Below are 25,951 nucleotides of genomic sequence, written 5' to 3' on the forward strand. Positions count from 1 at the left end.
CACTGACGTCAATCAGATAATCCTTTCCCTTAAAACCAAGTCTAGTGCCCTTGAGGAGATACCAACTTTAATTTACAAAAAAGCCTCCAGATCTTTAGCCCCTGCTATTGCATTGCTCTTCAACAAGTCACTTGAACTCCAAACCTTTCCAGATATTCTAAAAAAAGCGAGAGTAACGCCTGTCCACAAATGTGGTGATCTCACAGATGTTAAGAACTACAGACCTATATCAATCCTGCCAAACTTGTCAACAATTTTTGAAAAACTAATCTATAAGCAGCTTTACTCTTATCTAGCCAAACACAATATACTTAGCCCTTGCCAATATGGCTTCAGACCCAAAAAAAGCACTAACGATGCACTTATTAGTATGCTTAACTCGATTCATACAGCTCTTGATAAAAATGAGTTCCCTGTTGGGTTATTTGTGGACCTGCGTAAAGCTTTTGACACTGTCAACCACCAAAACCTTCTTCTTAAATTACATCATTATGGAGTCAGAGGACACTCCCTGCAATACCTCAAATCCTACCTTACTGACAGGCTCCAGTATGTTTCTGTGAATAATTCAATTTCTCCCACCCTACCCATCAACATTGGTGTTCCTCAGGGCAGCATACTTGGCCCTCTCCTCTTTCTCATCTACATTAATGACCTTCCAAATGCCTCCCAACACCTCAAACCAAATCTATTTGCTGACGAAACAACCTTCATTTACTCCAGTCCTGACCCCCTTGCTCTAAATGCCACAGTAAATACTGAGCTAAATAAAGTCCATCTTTGGCTAACTGCCAACAAACTCACCCTTAACACTGACAAAACTTTCTATATTCTGTTTGGCAATAAATCCTCTAATCAAATAAATCTCAAAATAAACAATACCCAAATTTGTAACAAATTGGATGGCAAATTCCTTGGCATTCTCATTGACCACAAGCTGAATTTCCAGGGACACATTCTAAATATATCAAAAAAAGTTTCAAAAAACTGTTGGCATTCTTTCTAAGATCAGATATTATGTACCCCGCCCTGCCCTGGTGACTCTCTATTACTCCCTTATCTATCCATATCTCAACTATGGTATTTGTGCTTGGGGCTCTACTACCCAAAATCACTTACGTCCTCTAATTACTCAACACAAAGCTGCTATTAGGACAATATCCAATTCTGGCCCCAGACATCACTTGGTACCCCTACTTAAATCTCTGAATATGTTAGACATTAAGTCACTGCACATTCTCTCATGTGTACTATACATATATAAAACGCTAAACTATAATGCCAATCCTGATCTCAAAAGCTTCATAGAAGGTTGTATCAGAACCCATGAGCATCACACCAGAAATAAATACAGTTTTGATATTCCTAGAGTACGACTTAATCAAACTAGAAATGCTCTACAAATCAAGGGGCCCAGAATGTGGAATGACCTTCCCAACCATGTTAAAGACTATACCTCTCTCAACCAGTTTAAGTTAAAAGCGAAGCTATACCTAATAAATTCCCTGTAACCTACCTTACCCTTCTATTGTCAACCAATGTCTGTTTTTTTCTTTAATGAGCGCTGTTTGTCGACATAATTGTATTTGTGCTGCTTTTTCATCTATGTTTTCATTTCTTGTTTTCATTCTACTCATTATGCTCAATTAGTATTAAGCTTGTCATTTAAGTTTATCATGCCCGAAACGCTTTGCGTAATAGTGGCTTTAGGCATTGTATGTACTAGCTCTACCTATAAGTCAAACAATCCTTGTAAATATTTATTGTATGTATGTACCTTACCTAAATAAAATTGTATTGTATTGTAAAATTGTATTGTATTGTATTGTATTGTATTGTATTGTATTGTATCTTTTGCTACCCAGTCTCCCAATCTTTATGTACCCAATCTGAATATCTTTACCATTGTGATCATTGCTGTCTTTTTATATGTGCTATCAATCTGCTGTATGGTATCTGTTAATCTTGTTTAAATTACCAATCAAGTTGTCAATGTAATCAACCATAGCTTTAATATACCAATGTGCTTTAATATACTTACTATTCTCTCTCATCTCATTTTTTTTCTTGCAATGTATCTGTTATTATTTTATTAATTCTGCTAGAATTTACCTACTTAAAATTATCTGTTAGATGAAGAACCTGCCCGAAACGCTGCTAAGTCGAGCATGGAAGGATATCAACAAGATCAAAGGGAAAAATGCTGCAGAGATTGCGCACCCTAATCCTCTGCACAGAGCAAATGAGCTTGTTGATGCTTGGGGCCACGACTTCCAGCTTTGACAGTCTTCCTCTACCCACACAGAACGAATTAAACAATAAATATGCTGATAGAGCAAGGCTCCTTGACATCATGCTTCTTCAAGAGGATGACTGTGACATGCTTTTTACTGGATACGAACTAGACTCTGGTCAACATAAAGGCAAAGCTACATCACCCGGGGAGGATGGAGTTACATACGGAATACTGCGTATGCTTCTGCTAGTTTCAGGGAATCCCTTGCTTGAATTGTATAATATGAGCAATGTAACTGGGGAGCTTCCAAAGTCATGGACCAACAGTCTTATTATTTCCATTCCTAAACCAAACCAACAGAGTGCTTTTCGCCCAATCTCCCTCACTAGTTGTCTCTGTAAGTGTCTTGAGAGGATGGTTCTCAACCGCCTCCTTTACAGAATTAGTAATATGTTGTCTCCCCAGTTATATGGCTTTATGCATGGAAAGAGTGTATATCACTGTATTACCACATTCCTCATCCTGCATACTGATAGGTCATATACCACTTTCCTAGATCTTAAGTCAGCCTTTGACATTGCTAACCCACACGTCATTCTGAGCGAACTTGCTAAAATGAATGTTGGAGGATGGCTTTTACGGTGGATAAGAGGCTATCTGTCCAACAGGAAGTCATCTGTACTGTTCCAAGGGCATAGGAGTGTAACGAGAGATTTTGAACTTGGCACTCCACAGGGAGGTGTCCTCAGTCCTACTCTGTTCAATGTGTTAATCAATGCATTTTTAAACTCAGTAACTAGGAGCCCAAGCGAACACATCATTAGCTATGCGAATGATATACTGATCCACACCAATGGGTATACCAACACCCAAAATGTTCTGAACTCTGTATTGCACGCATGTCAGGAACTAGGCTTAGTCATCTCAGTAGAGAAAACAAAGATCCTGAACCGACGCCCACCCAGACGGGGTGGGGCCGTTCGCAACATGCAGTTGCATGATGGCTCTCTGCTCGACTATGTAACCAGATACAAATACCTTGGTCTTGAAGTTCCACTGTACCGCAATGTTGTAGCCAGACTGGGTCGCCAATGTAGAGAGAGGCTCCGTGCTCTCAAGGCTGTGGCAGGCTACCATCTAAGCTATGGTGCAAATGTGAGAATTGTCAAAATGATGTATCTCTCATATATTAGGTCTCTGATTGATTATGCTGCATCCATGCTTGCTCTAGTGCCTGAGAGAATGCTTGGAGGGCTGGAAAAGATGCAAAACGAAGCCATGAGGATTATCCTCGGATGCCCCGTACAACTAAATTACTAAACATGAGGAAGGAACTGAATATTTCATGTGTAAGTGATCGTATCACTGAAATTAATGCTTTAATTGGTATCAAGATGCTTAGGCTAACCCACCCTAACCCTTGCACTGAAGCCCTCCAAGCCTTCTTCCTTGATGTCCGTGGTGTAGTGGTAAGACACTCGCCTGGCGTTCCGCGAGCGCTTTGTCATGGGTTCGTATCCTGGCCGGGGAGGATTTACTGGGCGCAAATCCTTAACTGTAGCCTCTGTTTAACGCAACAGTAAAATGTGTACTTGGTTGTAACAACGATTCTTCGCGGCGGGGATCGTATTCCAGGGACCTGCCCGAAACGCTACGCGTACTAGTGGCTCTACAAGAATGTCACAACTCTTATATATATCTCAAAAAAAAAAAAAGATCAGCATCCCTCCAAATGGATTACTGTAACTGCAAATGTGCTCAGAATGTATAACGTTCATCACCCCTACCAAGATAGACAACAACAACACTTTCCTGCCCCATGGGAGATCACTCCTTTCCAAATTACTGTCCCCCCTTTCCCACCCAAGAAGCTGATTAAAGAACAGTTCTTGCTTCGACAAGAAGCAAAGTACAATGCCTTAAGCCAAATTGATGCTTTAGTCAGAGAGCGCTCCCTTTCCCAGATTATTTACACTGATGGTCCCTTGCATCAGTCTCATGGTGCAGCTGGAAGTGCAGTTGTTGTGACAGGGAGAGATGGTTCCATCTCCCATGAGTGTGGAGCGCGTATTAATAACTGGGCCTCCACTCTTCAAACAGAATTGGTTGCCATAATCCTTGCACTAGAGCGCGTATATGAATCCAAAGTTGATACGCTAATTGTAAGTGACTCCTTGTCATCCTTGACTGCCCTCAGCTCCCCAAGGCATAACTGTGACGTGCTTATTTCTGAAGCTAGACACAGATATAGTGAAATAATCAATGATGGAGTTAGAGTTTGTCTCCTGTGGATTCCTTCCCATATTGGTCTCCGAATGCATGACAGAACTGATGAGCTAGCCAAGACTTTTGCACGTAAAGAGGGAATTGATTACCAACTTGGACTGCCTTTGAGCAGCCTGAGGGCAGCAATATCCCAGGAACATCAACTAAATTTCGGAGACTTGAGGCAAAGTGAAATTCACACCAGTTACTCCATCATCATCATTCTATTATGCATGAAGAACCGCACGTCTATGGGTCATCCAATAATGTTAGCAGACTTCTAGATGTTACCACTGCTAGGCTTAGGCTCGGCTACAAGTACCTCTGGGAGTTTGTAACATCTGCTGATGTAGATTTGACTAAATGTAAACTCTGTCAGCAGAATTATTCGCATACTTTGCGTCATTTTAAATAATGGAATGTGAAAAAATTGCGGAATTTGGAGATAACACCATCAATAGTGTCCAAGAAATGTGTAAGTACTTCATTCATAATGATGTGCTGCCCGAAATTTTAGCAAAGTATCCAAAATTTGCTTACTGTAGGTAATGCATGCACATGACTGTAAAGCTGCCGCCCAGTTGGGTGGGTGTGGAGCAAGACTAGTAACTGTGTGACTCACTATAGATGTTAAGTGCCTTGTATAGTGACTGTTGTGAGCCTCTTGTAATGTCACTTGTGACACCTCTTTGTGTCACTTGTGACACAAAGATTATTGATGTGTGTATTTGTGTGGGTGATTAGATATGTATGTGTATGTATATGTGTATACGTATATATATATATATGTACATGTATGTATGAGGGTGTGTACATGTGTATACAACATTGATAATTTTGTAACTAGCGTCAAACTTTGTTATTTGCTTAGCTAAACGAACTAGAGGGTTCAGTTCCTGAACCGATTATGTGCCTCTGTAACCCTTTACACCACCGCCCACGGGATGGGTATGGGGTGCATAATAAAGAAAGAAATTGATTGAAACGCTGCGCGTACTAGTGGCTTTACAAGATTGTAAATACTATGCTATGTATTCTCTCTAACCCAATGTACCTTCTTGTATATAAATAAATAAATAAATAAATAAATAAATAAATGTATAATGACTTACTGTAAATATATAGCTCTTGAAATAGCACTTTCTCTGTAACTAGCTGACATTGTAACTATAAGGTGTGAAGGATAGATGAAATTGTTTATGTAATAATCTAAGATGAGGCCTCTGTAATGCTTTTTGCGCTACCGCTCACAGGATGAGTATGGGATGCACAATAAACTAGCCACCCCTTGCGGCAACAAGCAAATCATCAATCAGAGTTTAACAGCGTATTTATTAAGATATTAAATAAGGTAGGACTGAGGACACCTCCCTGCGGGGTACCTAGTTCGAAGTCTCTTGTTACACTCCTATGCCCCTGGAAAAATACAGATGACTTCTTGTTGGATAAGTAACCCTAAAGTCTTTTCTTCCAACAAAGAAGCCGACCACCAAAATTCATTCTTGCAAGCTCACTCAAGATAACATGTCGATTTGCAGTATCAAAGGCAGACTTGAGATCTATGAAAGTGGTATATGACTTTTCAATGTGCAGGGTAAGAAAGGTGGTGATGCAATGATGCACAATCCTTCCATGCATGAAGCCATATATCTGGGGGAATAGCATTGTTCTTACTTTATGGAGGAGACGGTTTAGGACCATTTTCTCGAATGTTTTGCAAATGCAGGTAATAAGGGAAATTGGGCGGAATGCATTATCTTGGCTTGGGAATTGGAATGATTATATTGTTAGTCCAAGAGATAGGAAGTTTCCCAGTAACGTAGCAGATAGAGACTTTTGATAGATGTTACATATCAATGTGTGTTCTATGGGGAGTCTAGTATAACATGGATGTAGGGCCAGTAGTTAGCATTAAGAGTTATCAAATATGGGAGATCCAAAAGGCCCGGCCCCCAAGTGGAATATCCACAGTGAATATTAATTGGCTACACAATGTCAGTCTAGAGGTTGATCATAGATCTCCTACACAGGAAGAATGGATACTCCTTTGCTAACTTACTTATTTATTAACTCCTTAACAACCCCCCATATACATTCACACCAATAACAATAATAATAATTACTTTACCACACTATCTTACGTTAAAAGCCTTGGTCCACATAAGCAGGATACAAGGTTTACACTGAGAACAAGCTAGGGTAAAGTACTACTAGTGAAGAACTTGAAGCTTGAGTCAGCTTAGGGTAGTGAGACCACGTGGTACATAACACAACACAACTCTTAGGAATACCCAAAACACTGGCAAATACTACCCCAGGTCTACACAAATCTTTCCTACCAGAGTAGGCACACTTAACAACACCGTACTTAACTTAGTATTACAGGTATTCAAGGTAAGGGAAAGAAGGAGGAGGAGAAAAGGTAGAGGGTTGCAGAGCAGCTCAGAGGAGATCTCGACATCTCGAACGCCAGCCAGAGAGAGAGATCGCCTCCACTCTCCTCCCTCAGTTCACTCGCTGCCAGCAGACTACTCAACTAATCGTACAGCATTCCTATCTCAAGTTTACTCAGGTTTACTTTACAAATGATTAGAAAGTATTAGTAAACATAGTTGGTGCTTATTTTATTATTTAATAATCAACCCCAAGCTCAGTCTTTAAATGCTCTTTGAGAAACAAGAATAGTCTTACGTCTGGCAGGGAAGATACAAACAAATGCAGCTTGCGATGCGTCCAATACTATAAGGTAGTTTATTTAGCTCAATTTTGACCTCTGTTTCCACTGAGGAACCCAGGGACTTTTAGTCCCTGGGTTCCTCAAAGTAACAATAGACTTTTCCAGTCTATCAATACATCTCAAGAAGGGGAATTCCTGGTACTAGAGGAAGCAAACGCAATATGTCATAAGTGATACCATCCTCAGCAGAGGATGTGGCTTTGTTTAAGGCCGAAAACAACTCAGACTTGGCAAATGGCACGTTACATTTATCTTCCTTGTGAAGCATGAAGCCAATGAGCCTTTCTCGATCTCCGTAACCAGCATTTAATCTAAAATGTGTGTCTGGGGGAAGATTATTGAAGCTAGAGGTGGTTGCCCAAGCATCGACTAACTCGTTTACTCTGTGTAGAGGGGTGAATGTGCGACACTTGGCCGATTTTATCGCCTTAATTCTTTTAATATCCTTCCATGCCTGGCTGAGGGGGTGAGAGAGTTGAGACTTTTAACAAAAGTTTCTGTTATCTTGCCTGAGCTCTGTCATGCGCTCTCTCGCCTTGGCTAGGGCTTTCTGAAGGAGCGTGAGCATTGCTGGCGTATGTGTTTCCTTATATACAAGTCCAACTCGTCTGGCTGTGTGTTTCAAAGTACGCAGTTTGGGGTCATTATAATAGGCATGGTGTTTATTACTTTTCATATCGATCCGACTATTGGATGGTGCGGAGGGCCGACCTAAAGGGTCAGCGAACATCGGAATGTTTTGTACTTGATCGACGTTAAATGTCTGGACTGTGGAGGAATCAAAAGTGCTGTACCATCCTGACACATGAGCAACAAAGTCTTCTCATCGAGCAGGAGAAACACTGAGCCTTTTATGTTTAAAAATCACACCGGGCAGGATGGTATTTCCGATACATAGAATAGTCAATCTAGGGTGATGATCTGACAACAAACCTGTTACAATAGATGATGTACATCAGTGAGACGTTGAAACCAACACAGAGGTCTAGAATGCCATCACAAATATGCGTGGGTTCAAGGTCGCCCACAATCTGCATATCTTTGTGACTATTTAGTAGCAACAGCAGTTCATTCCCATTCCAGTGGGCTCTGCTTGAGTGCAAGCTAGAAGATCAATATAATTTAACTTTCCTGCTGGAGCATATAGATTAAATACATTGAGGATAGGTTTGCCCACATAGATCCTCATGCCATGATATTGTTGCCCCTCAGTTTGGTTTTCTGGAAGAAGTTGATGGGGTAGGGATTGTTTGATATATATAGAATGCAAGAGTTACTGGATCTGAGGTAGTAAGAAACAAATGAGGGCAATTTCAGGGATGAGGATAGGGCGTTAAATATCACTAAGGATATCAATACGAGAACAAAAGCGCATAAAGCGAATGATATCAAAGGTTTCCGATTCACCAAGAATTCCATCAAGGGACAAGTGGCCACAAGGGACGGTCGGGAACCAAGACACACGTACATCCTGGAAGGCAGGACATTCAACAAGGATATGCATGACCGTAAGAGAGACTGCAGTTTGGACAAGAAAGAGCAGGGAGGCGCTCCATTAAATGCTCGTGAGTTAAACGTATATAGCCAATACGTAACCTCGCCAGAGCCGTTTCCCACTGCCAGTTACGGTGGTAGGAGGAAGGACACAGGGGACTCTTAAAAGCACTCAGTTTGTCACCAGTAACAGAAGACCAACGACCCAGCCAACGGGAATGAATATCTGGGTAAAAGTCGAAATAAAGAATTCCTTTACGGGAGATGGGATAGGTGCGGATAGCTTCCTTAGCGGAAGCGTCCACACGCTCCTTTAAGAACACACTAATATGGCTGGGAACCCAGCAAAACTCCACTGTCTTAAATCTACTGGAGATAAGAAACAGCCAATGTTGAATTTCAACTACAACAGGATGGACTGGATTAAAGGACTTCAGAGCTACGAAAACACTGAAAAGGTCAACTACACCAACAAAGGAAGATTGACAGTAAGAAAACAGTTGACGAAGAGCATAGAGAACAGCATAAAGTTCTGCTATGAAGATGCTAGTCTCCAGAAGCAGTTTAGTTTAGTTCATTTATTATGCACCCCATACCCATCCTGTGGGCGGTAATGGAAAGGGTTACAGAGGCACATAATGGGCTCAGGGACTCAACCCCACAATTCATTTAGCTAAGCAAGTTACAATCTTGATGAGCTAGTTACAAAATTCAGTATAAGTCGTCACATCAATAATGGGTTCGAGATCGACCACAAGTACAGTTTCTAAATTAAGCAACTGACGTATGTGGAGAGCTAGTGTCACAATTGATATGTTTGTCCTGCACACCGCCCCCATCCAGTGGGCAGCGGTGGATAAGTTACAATCACTTAATTACTACGTACAGTTAGCAAACTGGGGATATTTGGCTAAAATTTCTGGTAGCAGATCATTTTGAATGAAATATTGACACATCGTTGGTACATTGGTTATAGAATTGTCTCTGAATTCACGTATCTTTTCTCACTCCATCACATAGTGACGGAGGGTGTGCGAATAATTTTGTTGAAACAGTTTACATTTGGTCAGGTCTACATCGGCAGATAATGAGAATTCACAGAGATACTTGTAACAGAGTCTAAGCCGAGCAGTAGTAACATCTAGAAGTCTGCTGATTTTATTGGATGAACCATAGATGTGTGGCTCCTCTTGCATGATAGTATGATGATAGATGGAATTACTGGTGTCGATTTCACTTTGCCTCAGATCTACAAGATTTTGTTGAAGTTCTCGGTGTACTGCTGCTCTCAGATTACTCATTGACAATCCAAGGTTACACTCAACATCTCCTTTAAAGGCAGATTCTTTGGCTAACTTATCAGCTCTATCATGCATTCGGAGGCCAACATGTGATGGAGACCACATGAAATGGACTGTTACCATCCTTAATAATTCTGTTGTATTTGTGTCTAGCTTCGGACACGAGGATGTTACAGTTATGTCTTAAAGAGTTGAGAGCAATTAAGGATGATAAGGAGTCACTTACAATTAATGTACCAAGTTTGGAGACTTGTACATATTTCAGTGCAAGGATCAAGGCATATAGTTCGGTCTGAAGGGTAGAGACCCAGTTGTTTATACGGACTCCCCACTCAAAGTACAAGCCATCGCCCATTGTCAGATCAACTGCACTTCCAGCTGCACCCGTTGTGCGATGTAGGGAACCATCAGTGTATATGATTTGAGAGAGAGAATGCTCTGTGGACAGAGCATCAATATGGCTTAAGGCGTTGAGCTTTGCCTCAAGACGAAGCTTGGGCTGATCTCTAATTTGCTTCTCGGGTGGAAAGGGAGGGATTAAAACTGATAAGGGTGTAATCTCCCACGGTGCAGGAGAGTGCCGTTGTTGTTTCCGGAAGCAGGCGACACATATGTGTGACCAGGAAAAACAACAGAGTAGCCTACACCGTCTGCAGACTCAGACCCATCGATGAAGATGGAAATGGAGCGAGTGTGTGAAGAAAAGTGTTCAATAAAAAGACGTTTCAGAACTGTCGGAGGGGTAAAAGCTTTAGTCACGTGGGTCAAGATTTTACAAAATTTAGGAAGGGGGATTCTACATAGGGGTGGGGGGGGGCAAAGACGGAACAACACGAGGGGAAATATAAGCAACATGAATCGAAAGAGCATTTTGTATGCGAGACAGCCGCAAAGAAAGAGGTAGATGGTGAAAGGGAACAGGAACCACAGGAGGGGAAAAGGTCAAGGTACAACATAAGTGAGAGTGAGGGTGTTGTAAGGACCGTGCAAGGTAGCGAAGACGAGTGATCCTGTAGAGACAGGACGCCAGTTTCAACATACAGGCTTAGGATAGGAGTCGCTGGTCTTCCCTCCCTACCCAGACCCCTGGAAGGGAGCAACCTGGGGGAGTGCGGAGAGGCCATGTTCATGTATCAAGTCAAGAGGCTGCTCCTGTTGAGGGCAGCCCACTCACCCCTCCTGTCTCCCTCCACTCCATGCTTCCCATCTCCCCTCTTTCCTCACCATAACAATGGCCGTGTCAAGTAGAGGGCAATAATTCAGCCTTACTATAAACATGCTAGTCCTCTGTTGTTGCCTGGGGAAGGCCGTATTACAAGGGTCTGTTGTGTCATGTAGAACAATCAGGCCTTATTAACCTGTTAACGGGGGCACAGTCTATGGGAGTAAAACCATACTTTTCAGGTAAGCCAGGTTTGTGGCCTGGACGGTGATTGGGTAGAGATAAGGAGAGGCTGCTAATTGGTTGTAGCCCTCCGGAAAAGGGGAAGTGCCCAACACCTTATAGGTCAGAGTGCCAGACCTCAGGCAAAGTTTGAAATGATTGGTTTAGGCCTGGTCTTAGGGGCATGGCATAGAGGGCCGTAGAGGATTTATGGGTGGATCCAGGAGGCCCACCTTAAGATACCAAAGGATTTTTAGTTAGTGTAACTAGAGTTGTGAACTTGGACAGGTCTAGGGGGACCTGGGAACATCTGTTATGGGCAATTGCAGGGAGAAGGTAATGTGCTATCTTGATTGTGCATTTCAGTTGTCCACACCAATTGCCTCGTAGGATGTATTAAGAGCCAAGATATATTTCATGTCATTTAATTGAATAAAGTCATTACTAATTAATTTTGGTGTTTAGCTAATTTTTACTTTTATTAATTTTGAGTCATTAAAATTCTTATGAACATGCTGTATTGGAAGTTCCCTTTATTTTTTCCATTTTAATTGTGATTAAAAGATGACCCCTGATCTAGTAAGTAAAGAAAAAGTTTCTATAAATTATTTCAAGTATCAATTTCCAAGTGTGTCCTACACCCTCCGAGTTCACAATTACTGGTCTCTGTCCTTCCCTAGGAGGCTAGTGAGGAGTCACATTCGGGTTATAGGGTGGTGGTAGCAATGCTTAGGCTTAATTAAAGTTTTTGTTAACAGAGTAATAACAACAGTTGTATTCCCCCATTTAAATAAGTCAGTTTAACAGAGCCAGTGAGTTCAGTAAGGGTCAAAGTGGGCTTTGCAGGCTGTGTTAAGCTGGGGGGTTTAAGTTGGTATAGAAGCTGGGGTTACAAGCAGGTGATACAATCTGGTGTTACACGGAACCTCTTACACTTAGCTGTGGGTAATTAGCTCCAGGGAGGCGATGGGGCTCCCCTCGGAAAACCAGCATTAAATGTAATGAAATGCCATTTTATGGGCGAGCCCCAGAGGCTCCCTGACACCCTCTCTCCTTCTGGTCGACGGGTTTTCATCATTCTCAAACTGCAGGGGTGAGCTGTCGGCTCGCCCAAGCCAGGGGGAGGGGGAGGGAGGAGCTGACAAGTGAATGCATTTGTTGGACAAGGTATTGCTTGTTGGTTTCTTTTGGGGGTGGGGGTATTTTATACTGTTTGGACGTAGGTTGTAATTTTTACCAGCTGGATACCTGCTTGATGGGGTTCTGGGAGTTCTTCTACTCCCCAAGCCCGGCCCGAGGCCAGGCTTGACTTGTGGGAGTTTGGTCCACTAGGCTGTTGCTTGCAGCGGCCTGCATCCCCACATACTCACCACAGCCCGGTTGGTCCAGCACTCCTTGGAGGAAACTATCTAGTTTTCTCTTGCAGATGTCCACGGTTGTTCCGGCAATATTTCTTATGCTCGCTGGATGTTGAGCAACTGTGGACCTCTGATGTTTATACAGTTCACTCTGTGCCTATGGCACCTCTGCTCTTCACTGGTTCTATTCTGCATTTTCTTCCATGTCGTTCACTCCAGTATGTTGTTATATTTTACTGTGTAGATTTGGGATTTGGCCCTCCAATATTTTCCACGCGTATATTATTTGATCTCTCTTTCGTCGCCTTTTTAGCGAGTAAATTTGGAGAGCTTTGAGACCATCCAAGCTTTGTATTGTTTCGCCTGTCTTTCTGGGTGCCCTCCACCGGTCGATGACAAAGATGACACACTCTGAATGTAGTGCTCATAGACCATTGCTTCCCTCTAAGGGGACCAGGTTCTGTCTGGTGATCCCCGGTAGCCATAAGAACTCCCATGATCGATGACCCCAAACTAAGATTGCACATGTCAATTTGGATAGCTTCAGAGAGCCTCTGAGGCTCACACAGAAAATGGCATTTCATTACATTCAACACTAGTTTTTGTATATATGAAAATCAGGAGATTTATATTAAGTGAGGGGGGAACAAAAATAATTCAAGTCATCAATAATTTCATATTCAATTCCACATGCTAAAACAAATACTAGAATTCATCTTAAAAATAAGTTTATATACAAAATATTTTATTTTTGTGAAGCAGGCTCCATGCAAGAGTAAAAACCTGTCCACTCATAATGCAAGAACCAGTACAGAACAATATTTATGAATGAACTCAGTTTTAGTCCTGGCATCACTATCACAGACAAGACAAGGAATCATCATCGTCATCAAGGAATATTTCTCCAAAATGCAAATTTGAATTTTTACAACTAACTAGTGAGGATACCATTACATACAATAAAGCTGATTATACCATATTAGAAACCGTGACTCTTTAATTAAGTAGATTCAAACTCTGCATCATTGGATTAGCAGCACAATAGGATAAACACTTTGTTCTTCTAGATATTAAATAGCACCTTAAATATTATTTTTATTCCTCTCGATTTCTCATAAATCTACCAATGCACAACCTCCCAGCAAATTTGAGTGCTCATTGACCTTTTAATGCAATGCTTATATGTACCTTCATAAAAATCAATTTGTATAAATAATATTCCTAAAGTATTTGAATTAAAAAAATACTTGAATCAGTGTATGTTACCAATCTCCTGAACTTCCTCATAAAGAAATTTCTTGACAATATACAGAGCAGTTCCATATAACACATTCTACCCACTTTCTTTTTAACCTATTACTTCTGCTATTATCCTCATTTCATACTTTATCCATTTCATGCACCTGTAACAGCTATAGCTTCCCTCCACACTGTATAACGAGGACTACAGGATGGTTTCACAATGACCCATTTATGTATCCACACCACATTCCTCAGTTTTGCAATAATAATAATAAAAAGTGTGCCTTCCAGCTACAATTATCACAACACAAAGTGTAAATTGAGTCATGCCTAAAACACTGTTATATAATAGTTTTTCTGAACTCCAAACACACACATGTAGCATGTACTGTAATTATAAAAAGGCGCACCAAATTCACACAGATAAAGGCTTGCTTTATATCCTTTCTCCATCCTTACTACCCTACCACTAATAACAGCCTCATTAACTTTGATCATTAAAGTCTTTTGCTTTAACAATTCTTTCACCTTCCTTAAAGGAGTTGAAAACTCTATATTGGAAATCAATAATTTCTTCTAACTGCCTTTAGTCTCTCACTGAAACCATCTGCATTCCCTTAATTTTTACCACATTATTTTATAACTAACATTTACATCATTGTTCACAGTAATACGCATAACTGTTGCTTGAACGTATCCTGTTTTGCCACTCACAATAATCTTTTACCATTTCATGCTATAGTACTTTGCTTCCCATTTTAGGCACTACTATTTTGTTTATGTTTAGTCATACTTTCATTACAGTGACTATAATGTAAAAACATGCTAAATCTTACTCATCTTGTACAGTAGACAACTACCTCAAGCTTTAGGAAGGAGTGCAATAAACAAATTTCTGGTTGGGAGTCAGAATAGGAAAAATCTGAATAAATGTCAGTGATTCCCAAGTGCTCACTGAGGCAAACCTCAGGCAGATACACCAGACCTATGAGACTACACTCTTGTTTCCTGAAAGCAAAGGTCAATATGGCTCTCTCTACAAGGCAAGGAGAGCTTGGGGAAAAGAAATTAACACCTTTCCTAAAGAAATAGTACCAGAAAGAATAAGTATTCATTCACCTAGTTGTGCTTGTGGGGGGGTTGAGTTTTGGCTCTTTGGTCCTGCCTCTCAACTGTCAATCTACTGGTGTTCAGGTTCCTGAACTTATTGGGATCTACCATATCTACCTGTGAAACTGTATGGAGCCAGCCTCCACCACATCGCTTCCTATTGCATTCCATTTATTATGTGTAACAGAGCAGGTCACTGTGAAGAAAATTAGGTACCTTGAGATAACAAGGTAAATAATCATGGCCACTGTGTAAACACCCTAACCATGATGCACCTCACTGCTGCCAGGTGGAAGCCTAGGTCAACCTTGGTCAAGGCAGGGATACATTCTGGGTAGATCTGGGCACACTGCCCTGAACTTCAAGGTATGGAGAGTACTAGGTGTACAGCCTGGGAAAATTCCAGTTCCGGAGCCCAAAAACAGCTAGGCATATAGGCTTGGCACACCAGAACACACTGCCCATGAACAACTGAGAAAAACACTCGGAAACATCCAGACCAATAGAATGGAAAGAGCCAGGCACATTCCACAAAGAACAAGGTTTGCAACCTGATGCCTGGGTCAAAATCTGACATCAGGTCCAGAAATGCCACAGTGGAAACCTAGGACCTCTCAATGAAGTACACACATTAACACTTTCGCGCTTTATATTAGAGATAACTCGTCACTGGTTTTTCTTACGATTCCGCATAACTGCCTACTTTTCTCGTCAATCGAAAAAATATTTCTATAAATTCCATTTTTTAACCGAAATGGATGGGGATACTTTTATTTTGTAGAGAATTTATTTGCGAATTTTTTGGTACCAGAATGAATATTATATCACATAAACGTCTATGAGTAAAAAAAAAAAATACACAAAGTATGTTTGGGGGTGTGGCGAGCGTGTGGCAGTGGGTTCCCTTTAGCCGTTGATATATCCAACACGTGGGAAATATTTGTATGTGTTATGTATATGTCTGTGTAGGGAATTTTACTGCGATCACTGTCATACAAATTATAAAATGTTTCAACAAGTATAAACATAACAAACATCAAACGAACGAAAACAATGCGTTCGTTTCTGCCGCGAATGCATACCGAGCGACGTGGTTCTATATTTGGCGCTTCTCTTACACATGCTTTGTACCAATGTTATACAGTTCATCTTATAGAAAATTTTATTGCGAACACATTGGTATAAAAAAGAAATACGTACATAGAAAAGTAAGGTCAGGAAACGTATAAACTTTCCAAGCATGATTTCCCCCCTGTGTTTTCGCCAGTGCGCTCGCGGCTAACTACTCTCCACTTCACACACTCTTGCGGGTGGGCAATTACCTATATTAAACATTCATATGCATATGTCCGTGTAGAGAATTTTATTGCGATTCCAATGATACCAAAATTAGCGATGTAGGACAACTGTAGGCTTCGCAACCATTAAGAAAGTGGAAACATTTTGTTGCTGTTTGGCGCTCTCGGCGAGTGATCTGCATAGTTTTTTATTTGGTGTTGATACTCCTTATGCTTGGGCGGCGTTTTATAGGTATGCTCTTATAGACAATTTCATTGCGAACACAGTGATACCAAATTTAAATACGTGCGCCTTCAATTATTGTCAGGACAGTCAAAAGAGTGTAAACTTTTTCGGTCTTACCGCGTAGGCGCGCGAAGTGCCGAAAGCATCTGGGGTATTGTTTTTTTTTTAGCGCCGAGAGCGCGAAAGTGTTAAGGGGCTGGCTGGCTGAGTGGACAGCGCTCTAGACGAGTGGACCTAGGGACTGGGGTTCGATTCTGGTAGCCGGCGGAAAAACAAATGGGCAGTTTCCTTCACCCTGATGCCCCTGTTACCTAGCAGTAAATAGGTACCTGGGAGTTAGACAGCTGCTATGAGGTGTGTGGGGAAAAAAAAAAGTTAGTAGTTAGTAACAATTGATTGATTGACAGTTGAGAGGCGGGCTGAAAGAGCAGAGCTCAACCCCCGCAAGCACAACTAGGTGAATACACACTAGTAGCAATAAAATGTAGCTATAGCGGCACACATACATGGAGGGAGCAGCGCCCCAAGAAGGTAACAAGGCAGACAAGCCCATGGAAACCCTAAACTCAGTACTAGACATCGTGAAAAGCCCCCCAGACACCACACTCCTGGAACAGAGACAAGGGCCTTCTGGGCAAACAGATCATATCCTTCAGCATGAAAAGCATATGGCACAGCACATAAACCATATAAACAACCAATGAGTGGGAGTGTTAAAGAATGACAAGAGGGCAAAAATTGGCTTAAGGGGGCGTCTGGTTGGCATCTGGGTCCAAAAATGCAAAAATGAAAACTCGTTCGATTTCAATCAAACTTTTTTGACAAGTTCTATATGAAAAGTGTTTCATCTGGTCCAAGTTTCAGCATCGTAGCATAAATAGGAAGGGAGAAAAAAAATGTTGAAGTAGTTGTGAAAATTATGCAAAAATGGTCAAAATCGATTATCAATCAAAAGTGTCAACTGAAATCATAACTACGACTCTTTGCTATCACAATAGCATATATTAAACAAATATTATAATTAGTTTAATTGGAAAAAAATTAAAATTTTTTTTTTTTTTTTTTTTTTAATTTTTTTTTGGCGATTTGCATCAAACTTACACACCTGACTGTACGTAAGCCTATCTGTAAGGATGCCAATTTTGGAGAAAATTGGTTGATGTCAACCTCAGTCACAGATTTTAGAACCATAGACTTTATTAATTCCTGTTTTTTTTTCAATTGACACAAACGTTTACAAAACTGATTCCTTTTTTTATTCAATTTACATGAAACTTACACAGTATATGTGGAGGGCATGTCTCTACATTGGGGGGCTTTCATTTTTCTCTAAGTTCATTTATTGATTTTATAATAGCAATAAACATGCCATATTTGCAAAAAAAATTTGGGGAACTTTGAACATTTGTATTAGGAAAACTAAAGATGTTTTGGAAATTCTAAATCCCCAAATCCTTTATTATATGCTAATGTGTCAGAAAAGTGTCACAGAATAATTATATCTGAAACGTGTGTTCTGAAGTGTGGACTTGAAAATGTGTAAAAAACGTTGAAAAAAAAAAAAAAAAACTCCCTTTCTATTTACGCTGCAGTACTGAAACTTGGGACAATTTAAGCACTTTTCATATACAACTAGAAAAATAATATTGGTTGACATTGAACAACTTTCACTATAATAACCAGGCGCCCCCTTAAAAAGATTCCTGCAAATATAGTGGAATAGTAGTTGGTACAAAACATTGACAGTAAGTACAGAGAAGCAGAGTTGGATAAAGCAGCCAAGCCTGAACCAGTCACATTAACCATTCATGGTAAGAAACAACTGACTGGGATAAAGATAACAGGAGGGTCCCAAAGCAGAGGGAAAACCAAACCAGGAAATAAGATTGTAATAACCTCCACTCAAGGTATTATCACACAGTATACAAACCCCTCGGGCAGGTCAAAACCAGGAAAAACCCAAACTCCTTCCAGGGGCCTTGTGGAGATGCTCTCATGGTGTAAGAAGGCCAATGTACACAAAGCCTAGTGCCTATACACCACCCTTAAAGGTGAGAGGGAGCTCCCAGAATCTGGCAGTGGTAACAGAGCATCTATGGGAAATTGAACATAGTCATAGCTGCTACAGGCAACTTCAGAGACCACAACATGTTAGTAGGAAGGAAGATTAACCCAGTAGGGAAAGGGAAATCCTTGGGGCTGTCAAGCATCAGTCCAACAGGGACCTTAGAAACCCCGAAACTGCGAAGATGGAAGTCTAGTCATAGCCAGCAACACAGCTACAATGGTAGAGAATCAAATCGACTTGAGAATGGTCCAAGACGGACCGAAACGTCGTCGTCCCTTCACATTCTAGTGTGTGGTCTGGTCATCAGAGAACAACCACCTGCACCATAAAGCATAGTTGTACTAATGTCACCCACAACAGCATAAGCCAGCAGTAGCCCACTAGAGTTAGAAGAGGGCAGCTCTGCATTTACAAGCAGAAAGATAGCAACCACAGCATTCCTGCTGTTAAGTATGGAAACTAACTGCAATGCCATAACAGCATGAGTGAAAATGTAAACAAGACAAGCACAAGGAAATCCAGCCATCTGGACCAGCACACAGACAGGTGAGCCAGGCATTAGGACTGTTTCTCAGCTGAGCAAACCCAGACCATAAAAATACAGCAGGAAAAAGCACAAGTAGCTATGACAAGAATCGTCTACACAACCCAAGTACACCCTTGGTGAAAGTGGAAAGCTCCAGACACACAAGAAGTACGGCCAGGCACTGTCTGGCTAGGTTTCCAGGTGACTTGGGCTGCACCAAGTGGTGCAGTGTGTAAAGGCATTGCTGTGTTTACACCAAAGCAATGACTGTTTGCCTTACTGTATCTGCAGGTTCCTAATTTTTTTCAAGCAGTTGACATTTTGTTGCACTTATTCTTTCCGATATTTTCTTTTTTTGGTTTTAGGTTTTCCCGAACTCTCTTACCTTGAAGAGTGTGGTGTCAGAGTCAGAATTCTGGTAGGCAAGGATAGGTCTCAAAAGCCTGTTCATCTTTTCAAGGTCTGGCTGGACCAGAGCTTGACTCGAAGAGCTACTGAGGGAGCTTCCCAGAAAAACTAAAAGTGCTTCTTTATATTTCTCAGCTACGATGTCAAGTTACAGACATGTTCACTATGTTGACGGCTGGGCAGCGTTTTATTCTATATTGTTCTGGATGACAACTCAAGTATTTGTCCATTTAATGCCGACATTTGCTACTGTGATATTAAATTATTTAGTACCCCTGATGCCTATGATTGAGCTTGAGTTTCTATGTTGTTATAATGACTTGTTCTAGGCGGTTTCTTTTTGGTCTTAATACAGTACTGTGTGTTTTTAGTGCGGTATTTGTCCACTTGAACTTAATGGTTGGTTTGTCATGTTCATCATGTGTGATGCTAAATAAAATGGTTATCCATTGATCTGATCCAATGTTAAATTGTTTGTCCATTATCTAGTTGAACTGGTAAGCTTTCACTCTGAAATATTAGTTTTTTAATTTTTTCAACTGATGTTGACACAAATGTTACATTAAGCACTTTTTTACTTGACGTTTGAGGTTGTATGCTCTCCAGTTGCCGAGTTGCTGTGGTACATACTTGTCCTTTTGATGACGATTGATGGGTTGGTGTAATTTTTGTATGTGTTTGTGGAGCATTAATTTCTTCACATGATGGTTGAACTTCCACGCGCATCTTCTTTGAAACTGAGCTAATTAGTGGATCATTTGAAGTTGACAGCTGGGTTGGTAAACTTTTCTGTGATGCTGAATAACTTTGTCTAATTGATGGAGACAGTTGGGTTGGAATGTTTTCCTGCTGCGATACCGAGTTAATTACTTGTTCGTTTGATGTTGATAGTTTGGCCACATTTCTATGTTGAGATGTAAAGTTAACTACTTGATCATTAGATGTTGATAGTTGTGCTGTGTTATTCTTCGGAGACGTTAAATTCTGAATTTGTCTACTTTGGGTTAATGGAACAGTCACCATGTCTTTCTGCTGTGATGCTAAATTAAATACTTGTTTATCTGATGATGTTGGTTGGCTAAGCAAGTTTTTTTTCTGTGATCCAAAGTTAATAACGTGTTCACTGGATTTTGATGGTTGGGTTGGTAGCTCTTTCTCCTGTGATGAGTTATTTGCTTGTTCTATACTTCTTTTTGTTAATGCTAAAAACTTATTCTTTGGCAAAATTCTGAATTTCCTAAGGGAGATATTAATTTGCCCACTCAATGAAGGCGGCTGAGATTTTATATTACTTTCATGTAATGGTACAACACTCGTCTTACTACCTAAAGGACTCGTCGCAGGTTTACTCCTATTCAACTTCCTAAATGTTCTCAGTGTATTTTTTACTTGACCAGTTGATATATGATGGGGTTGTATTTGTCCCTGCTGTACTGGCAAGTTTACTTGTTTACTTGTTGATGCCTGACTATGTAAGGTTGGTTGTGACATCCTGTTTTCTTGTTCAACTGATCCACTCAATTTTGATGTTAAATTAGAAACTTTTTCAGGCAACATAATTTCCTGGTTTTGAGGAATATGAATTTCTCCTCTATTTCTTTTAGGTCTTTTGTCATTAGTTAGTTTTCTAAAGGTCCTGTGTGATTCACGGTTTGATGCGCCTTCCTGGACTACTGCCACATTGCTTTCTATTCCAAATATTTTATTCTTTATTCCTACTATAGAACTACAATATTTATCTGCACTTCTGGATAAACACTCCTGTGTATTTTTTTGCAACTTTCTTTGAAGAGCATCCTCAGCCACTGGACTTTCTTGAGCAAGAGATGTTACCCCACACTGTAATGGTGTGGTGTTGGTTGATGGACTGCTGTTACTGGACTGAAAGGTAACTGGTTGGTGAACAGTTGTTTCAATTGTCTCAGGAGGTTTCATTGAATTTGCAAATGGTGGTGTATTCCAGAGTCTAAGAGGTTCTTCAAAAAGTTCCTCAACTTCCTTCCCACTCTGAATTTGTGATATTACAGGAAGACTTGTGTCCTGTAAAGTTTCTGTAATATCCTCTTCATGAGAATTAGAATCTAAAAAATTGATTTCACTTTCCTCATAATTATTTACTCTATCTGAAGAAAAACTTAAACTCTCCTCAGGGGTAAGTTTAAGCATATTTAAATCAACTCCATCATTATTCTCAAAAGGAGTATTACATAATGGTTCACATTTTATATCTATAGGATACATAATTGACGGTTTTACAAAAATGCTTTCACTATTATGGTTCTCAGAAACTGAGTGTAATTCTTGCTTAAAATTGCATGCATCATATAAATTTTCCTCTGACTTTATGATTATATTTTCATGAAAATCCAAGGTGTACTCATGAGATAAGCTATCAGATTTGCATACCTCAGACTGAGTGTTGCTTATTTCATGATTACACACTTGGGACCGAGTGGTATTTAATGCCAAACCAAGTGTTTCTCCATAATATTCAGAATTTATAATATCAGAATAAAATATCTGGGACTGTAAGTTTTTTCTTTCTATATTACATACCTCAGACTGAGTGTTACTTATTTCATTATTACATATCTGGGACTGAGTGGTATTTAGTTCCAAACCAAGTATTTCTCCGTTATATTCTGACTGTTTATGAGACAAACATTGCTGGTCAGTTTCACACACTGGAGTAACAGGGGATACGTTACAACTTGGTTCCTTACTAATTACATTTTTAAATTCATTTTTTTTTTGGTTTATAAACCTATCAGGCTTACTGTATCTAAATTTTTTACTTCTAAGACTAGAATTATAACTCACAGATTTGGCCTTTGCTTTCTTTGGGTTTGTATATATTGCACATTTCTTTGTCTTTTTTATAATCTTCATTTTTAATTGACATTCAAGTTCTTTCGTTGCCATTTCAAATTCAAAATCACTAATCTGTTTTTCTTTACAAAGTTCATCCATGATCTCCTTTTCTGACAATAGACTTTTCTCACTATTACTCATCAAAGGAGTCTTATTTCTGTTATCTGTAACAGTAACACTTATTTTTCCATGATGCATATTTCTCAACACATTTCCCCGTGGAATCCAATCTTCATATCCCGTGGTTTCGCCAACCTCATTAGTGACCTCAAACCCACCTGTAATAAAATAAAGGAAATATATTTTGGAATCATGTTTTATAACCATGGTGAGATAGACATGGACAATGAATAGACTTAGATCCTACAAACAAATGATAAATATGAGCCAACTGAAATGCAGAATAGTACACTTGTGCCAAATAGGAGCTAAAACACCTGTTTGCTAAGAAAACTCGGCAAAAATGGCAGACTTGAGTGCACCCCAAGCCAGCCAATGTCACACCCAACCTGATAGGTCGACTTCAAGCCAGTCCGAAGACAGCTCCAGGAGGGAAAAGAAACGCAAGGCCAAAGTCAAAAGGTCACGGGCGTGCATGTCCTCGGCAACCTGCGCAGTCGAGAGGAAGGGAACCTGACAGCGTACCCTAGAGGAACAGAGCTGGCCGCTATAATCGGTGAAAACAAGCTACACAGCACCCTGCGCCCCGAACCAGTGCAAACCGCCTCTTACCCTAGGGTAAATAAGGGAGACAAAACACCCAAGTACCCAAAGGGCGGCTGAAAAACCAAGCAGTAAAATGGCCAATAGAGACAGGACCCAAGAAACTTGTGGAAGGAAACCCCAAGCCCCAAGGGCAGTACTTACAGGGCACCTAGGGAAGGGAACCCTAGGCGCATACAGCCCGAGTACTGGAGTACTCCTGGCTCTCGCACCCCTAGAAGGCAGCCACCACACTCAAAGCACAGTGCTAAAACTATGTCTGGAGCCAGAGCACACAACCGTAGCCTCTAGCATCAGCCTAAGAACTAACGGGTGGCTAGCCAGTGTGGGGTGTCTGGGGCCCCTCTTCCCCCTCCCGGGGAGGGGGGGGGGAGAGATGTGCAAACAGTGGCGTGGCGACGTGTGACGTCACGATCATTTGCTCGTTTCGTTTAGGGAAGTTCTATCCACTTGTTCGGCTTTTAATAGCAATATTTTCACCGGAATAGGGGTTTGTTTTAGGATGCTTACCTTTCTGGGTGTTTGACCCGGTCGATAGCAGACATAGAATGCTTCCAACCACATGGGAGTTTCTATAGGCCATTGCTCCCCTTGCCTTTTCTGAGGGGGGCCAGGTTCTGGCTCGTGGTCCCTGGTAGGCCCATAGAACTCCATACACATGACTGATGCCAAAGTCTGACATTAGCATATCAGTTTAGTAAGCTCTCCCCAGAAAAAAAAAAGAAACCCACAAGAGGACAACGTACGCAGGTGGAACAGAGCCGGCCGCTATAACAGGTGATAACTAGCTGTGCAGTACCCTGCGCCCTTACCAGTGACAAAAACTACCTCCTACCCAGAGGCAAACAAGGGCAGCAAGACCCGAGTTGACCCCAAGGGTGGCCAAGTACCGAGCAGTAAAAAGCACAGCGGAGGTAGACCCCCAAGGTGACTTGTGAAAGGTTGCCCCAAGCTCCAAAGGCAGTACTTACTGGGCCCCTAGGGAAGGTAACCCTAGGTGCATGTAGCCTGAGTACCGTAGAATATTGCTCCTGGCTTGCACACCCCCTGTAGAGACAGACCATGCCACAAGGCACAGTAACTGAAAACAAAAACTGGAGCCAGAGGCACCCGACTAGCCAGTATTCACATCAGCCAAAAACCGACAGTTGGATCGCCAGTGTGGGGTTCTAGGGCTTCCTCTTCTCCCTCCCGGGGAGTGAGAGGGGTTGCGCAGATGGCGGCGTGGCGATGTGATGACGTCATGCTAATTGCTAGTTTTTCTTTTGGGAAGTTCTGTCCACTTGTTCAGCTTTTGGTAGCAATTTTTACCAGTATAGGGGTTTGTTTTGGGACGCCTACCTTTCTGGATGACATTCCCAGTCGATGGCAGACACAGAATGCTTCAAACCACACGGGGGTTTCTATAGACCATTGCTCCTCGCGCCTCTCTGAGGGAGGGCCGTGTTTTGGCTCGTGGTCCCCGGTAGGCAGAATTCCAAGCACTTTGATGCCAGAAAGCTAATAATTACATATCAGCCTGGATAGCTCCGGGGAGCCAAGGGGCTTTCCCCAGAAAATATAATTTGGAATTCAGATTTCACTATTTATGTGATCTTTCGTATGGGTTTCAGTGAATGCCCCAAATATTGAATTCGACTCTTACTAGAAGGCCATTTATGAACTTGACTTTATTTCTTGATTTTGACTTTAGGCTTGTATGTTTGCAAATATGAATGATTTTCCATATTGTGTACCACTTCTGCTGGGTTTTGGTAGTTCTCCCCCCTCTCCACCCTGACCCTGTGCTGTTTTGGCAATGGTTCATCCAGTTTTAGTAGTGGTACTGATGTTGGAGAGAGTGGTAGTTTTTGTGGGATTAGGGGTGTGTTGTAGTTTGTGAGATTAGGGAGTGTGCTTGATGATGAATTGTAGTCCAATCCTGTGCATTTCTCCCTCCCCATCTGTACTCCTGCAACGTTTCTGTCTGCCTGTTCCTCTCTCTCCAGAGTGTGTTCCAGGTATCATGTTGAGCCACAAATGTGAGAAAGCTTGAATGATCTCCAAGCCGTAAATCACTATGAACTCTTTGGCAACACCAAGATTTAAACCTGGACAGCCAGGGGTCATCTGACTGGTACTCCTGCACAGCACTACTAATAACATTCCACTATTAATTAACTACACGTGCTGGAAAACTATATCCAAAATGCACCATGAGTGTTGCTGGGTTACTGATGGAACTCGTGTGGAAGCATGCGAGCTCTACAACCATCCAAGCAGAGTATGGGTTGAAACTGAGATTCTAAAGTATAGTAGTTAATGCGTTTGGTTTAGAGTTTCATTTAAAGCAGATTTTTGGTAAGTTTGTAAATGATTATAGCAAAAATGCAAAACATGCAAAAAGGGGAAAAAATATCCAATGAAATATTACCATTTTCTTTTAAAGTGTGCTTGCTCCTGCCATCTCCTGATAGTAGGTTGGTTGACTTGAAAGCTGTGGGAGAACTCACTATTTTCTTTGGTTTCAAGCTACTTGACTTGATAGCTGTCGAAGGACTTGTTATTCTTATTTTGTTAAGATTAGATGACTTAGTACTTGCAGTAGAACTCGCTATATTCATGTCCTCAGTTTTGGATTCATTCTCTCTATTTGAATGTGTCTGGAAAATTTAAAAATAAAAAATTAATGTAATGACCCTAATATGCACATTAATATTAAGAG

The 25,951-nt window shown here is 41.1% G+C and overlaps 1 protein-coding gene across 4 annotated transcripts in view; it reads right to left on the bottom strand.

Annotated features, from left to right (window-relative positions):
• Window positions 1–13,435: 13,435 nt before the first annotated feature.
• LOC123767377 (mucin-4) overlaps window positions 13,436–25,951 on the bottom strand; it is a 79,008-nt gene continuing 66,492 nt past the window's right edge. For all 4 annotated transcript variants that reach the window (XM_045757034.2, XM_045757035.2, XM_069313059.1 and 1 more), the window contains exons 8-9: window positions 25,661–25,889; window positions 13,436–22,802 (exon numbers count right to left, since the gene is read on the bottom strand). In XM_045757034.2, the coding sequence (XP_045612990.2) occupies window positions 20,119–22,802; window positions 25,661–25,889 (2,913 nt within the window). In that variant the 3' untranslated portion in view covers window positions 13,436–20,118. The remainder of the gene's footprint in view (window positions 22,803–25,660; window positions 25,890–25,951) is intronic.

The sequence above is a fragment of the Procambarus clarkii genome, chromosome 74, assembly GCF_040958095.1.
Source record: "Procambarus clarkii isolate CNS0578487 chromosome 74, FALCON_Pclarkii_2.0, whole genome shotgun sequence".
NCBI classification, from domain to species: domain Eukaryota; kingdom Metazoa; phylum Arthropoda; class Malacostraca; order Decapoda; family Cambaridae; genus Procambarus; species Procambarus clarkii.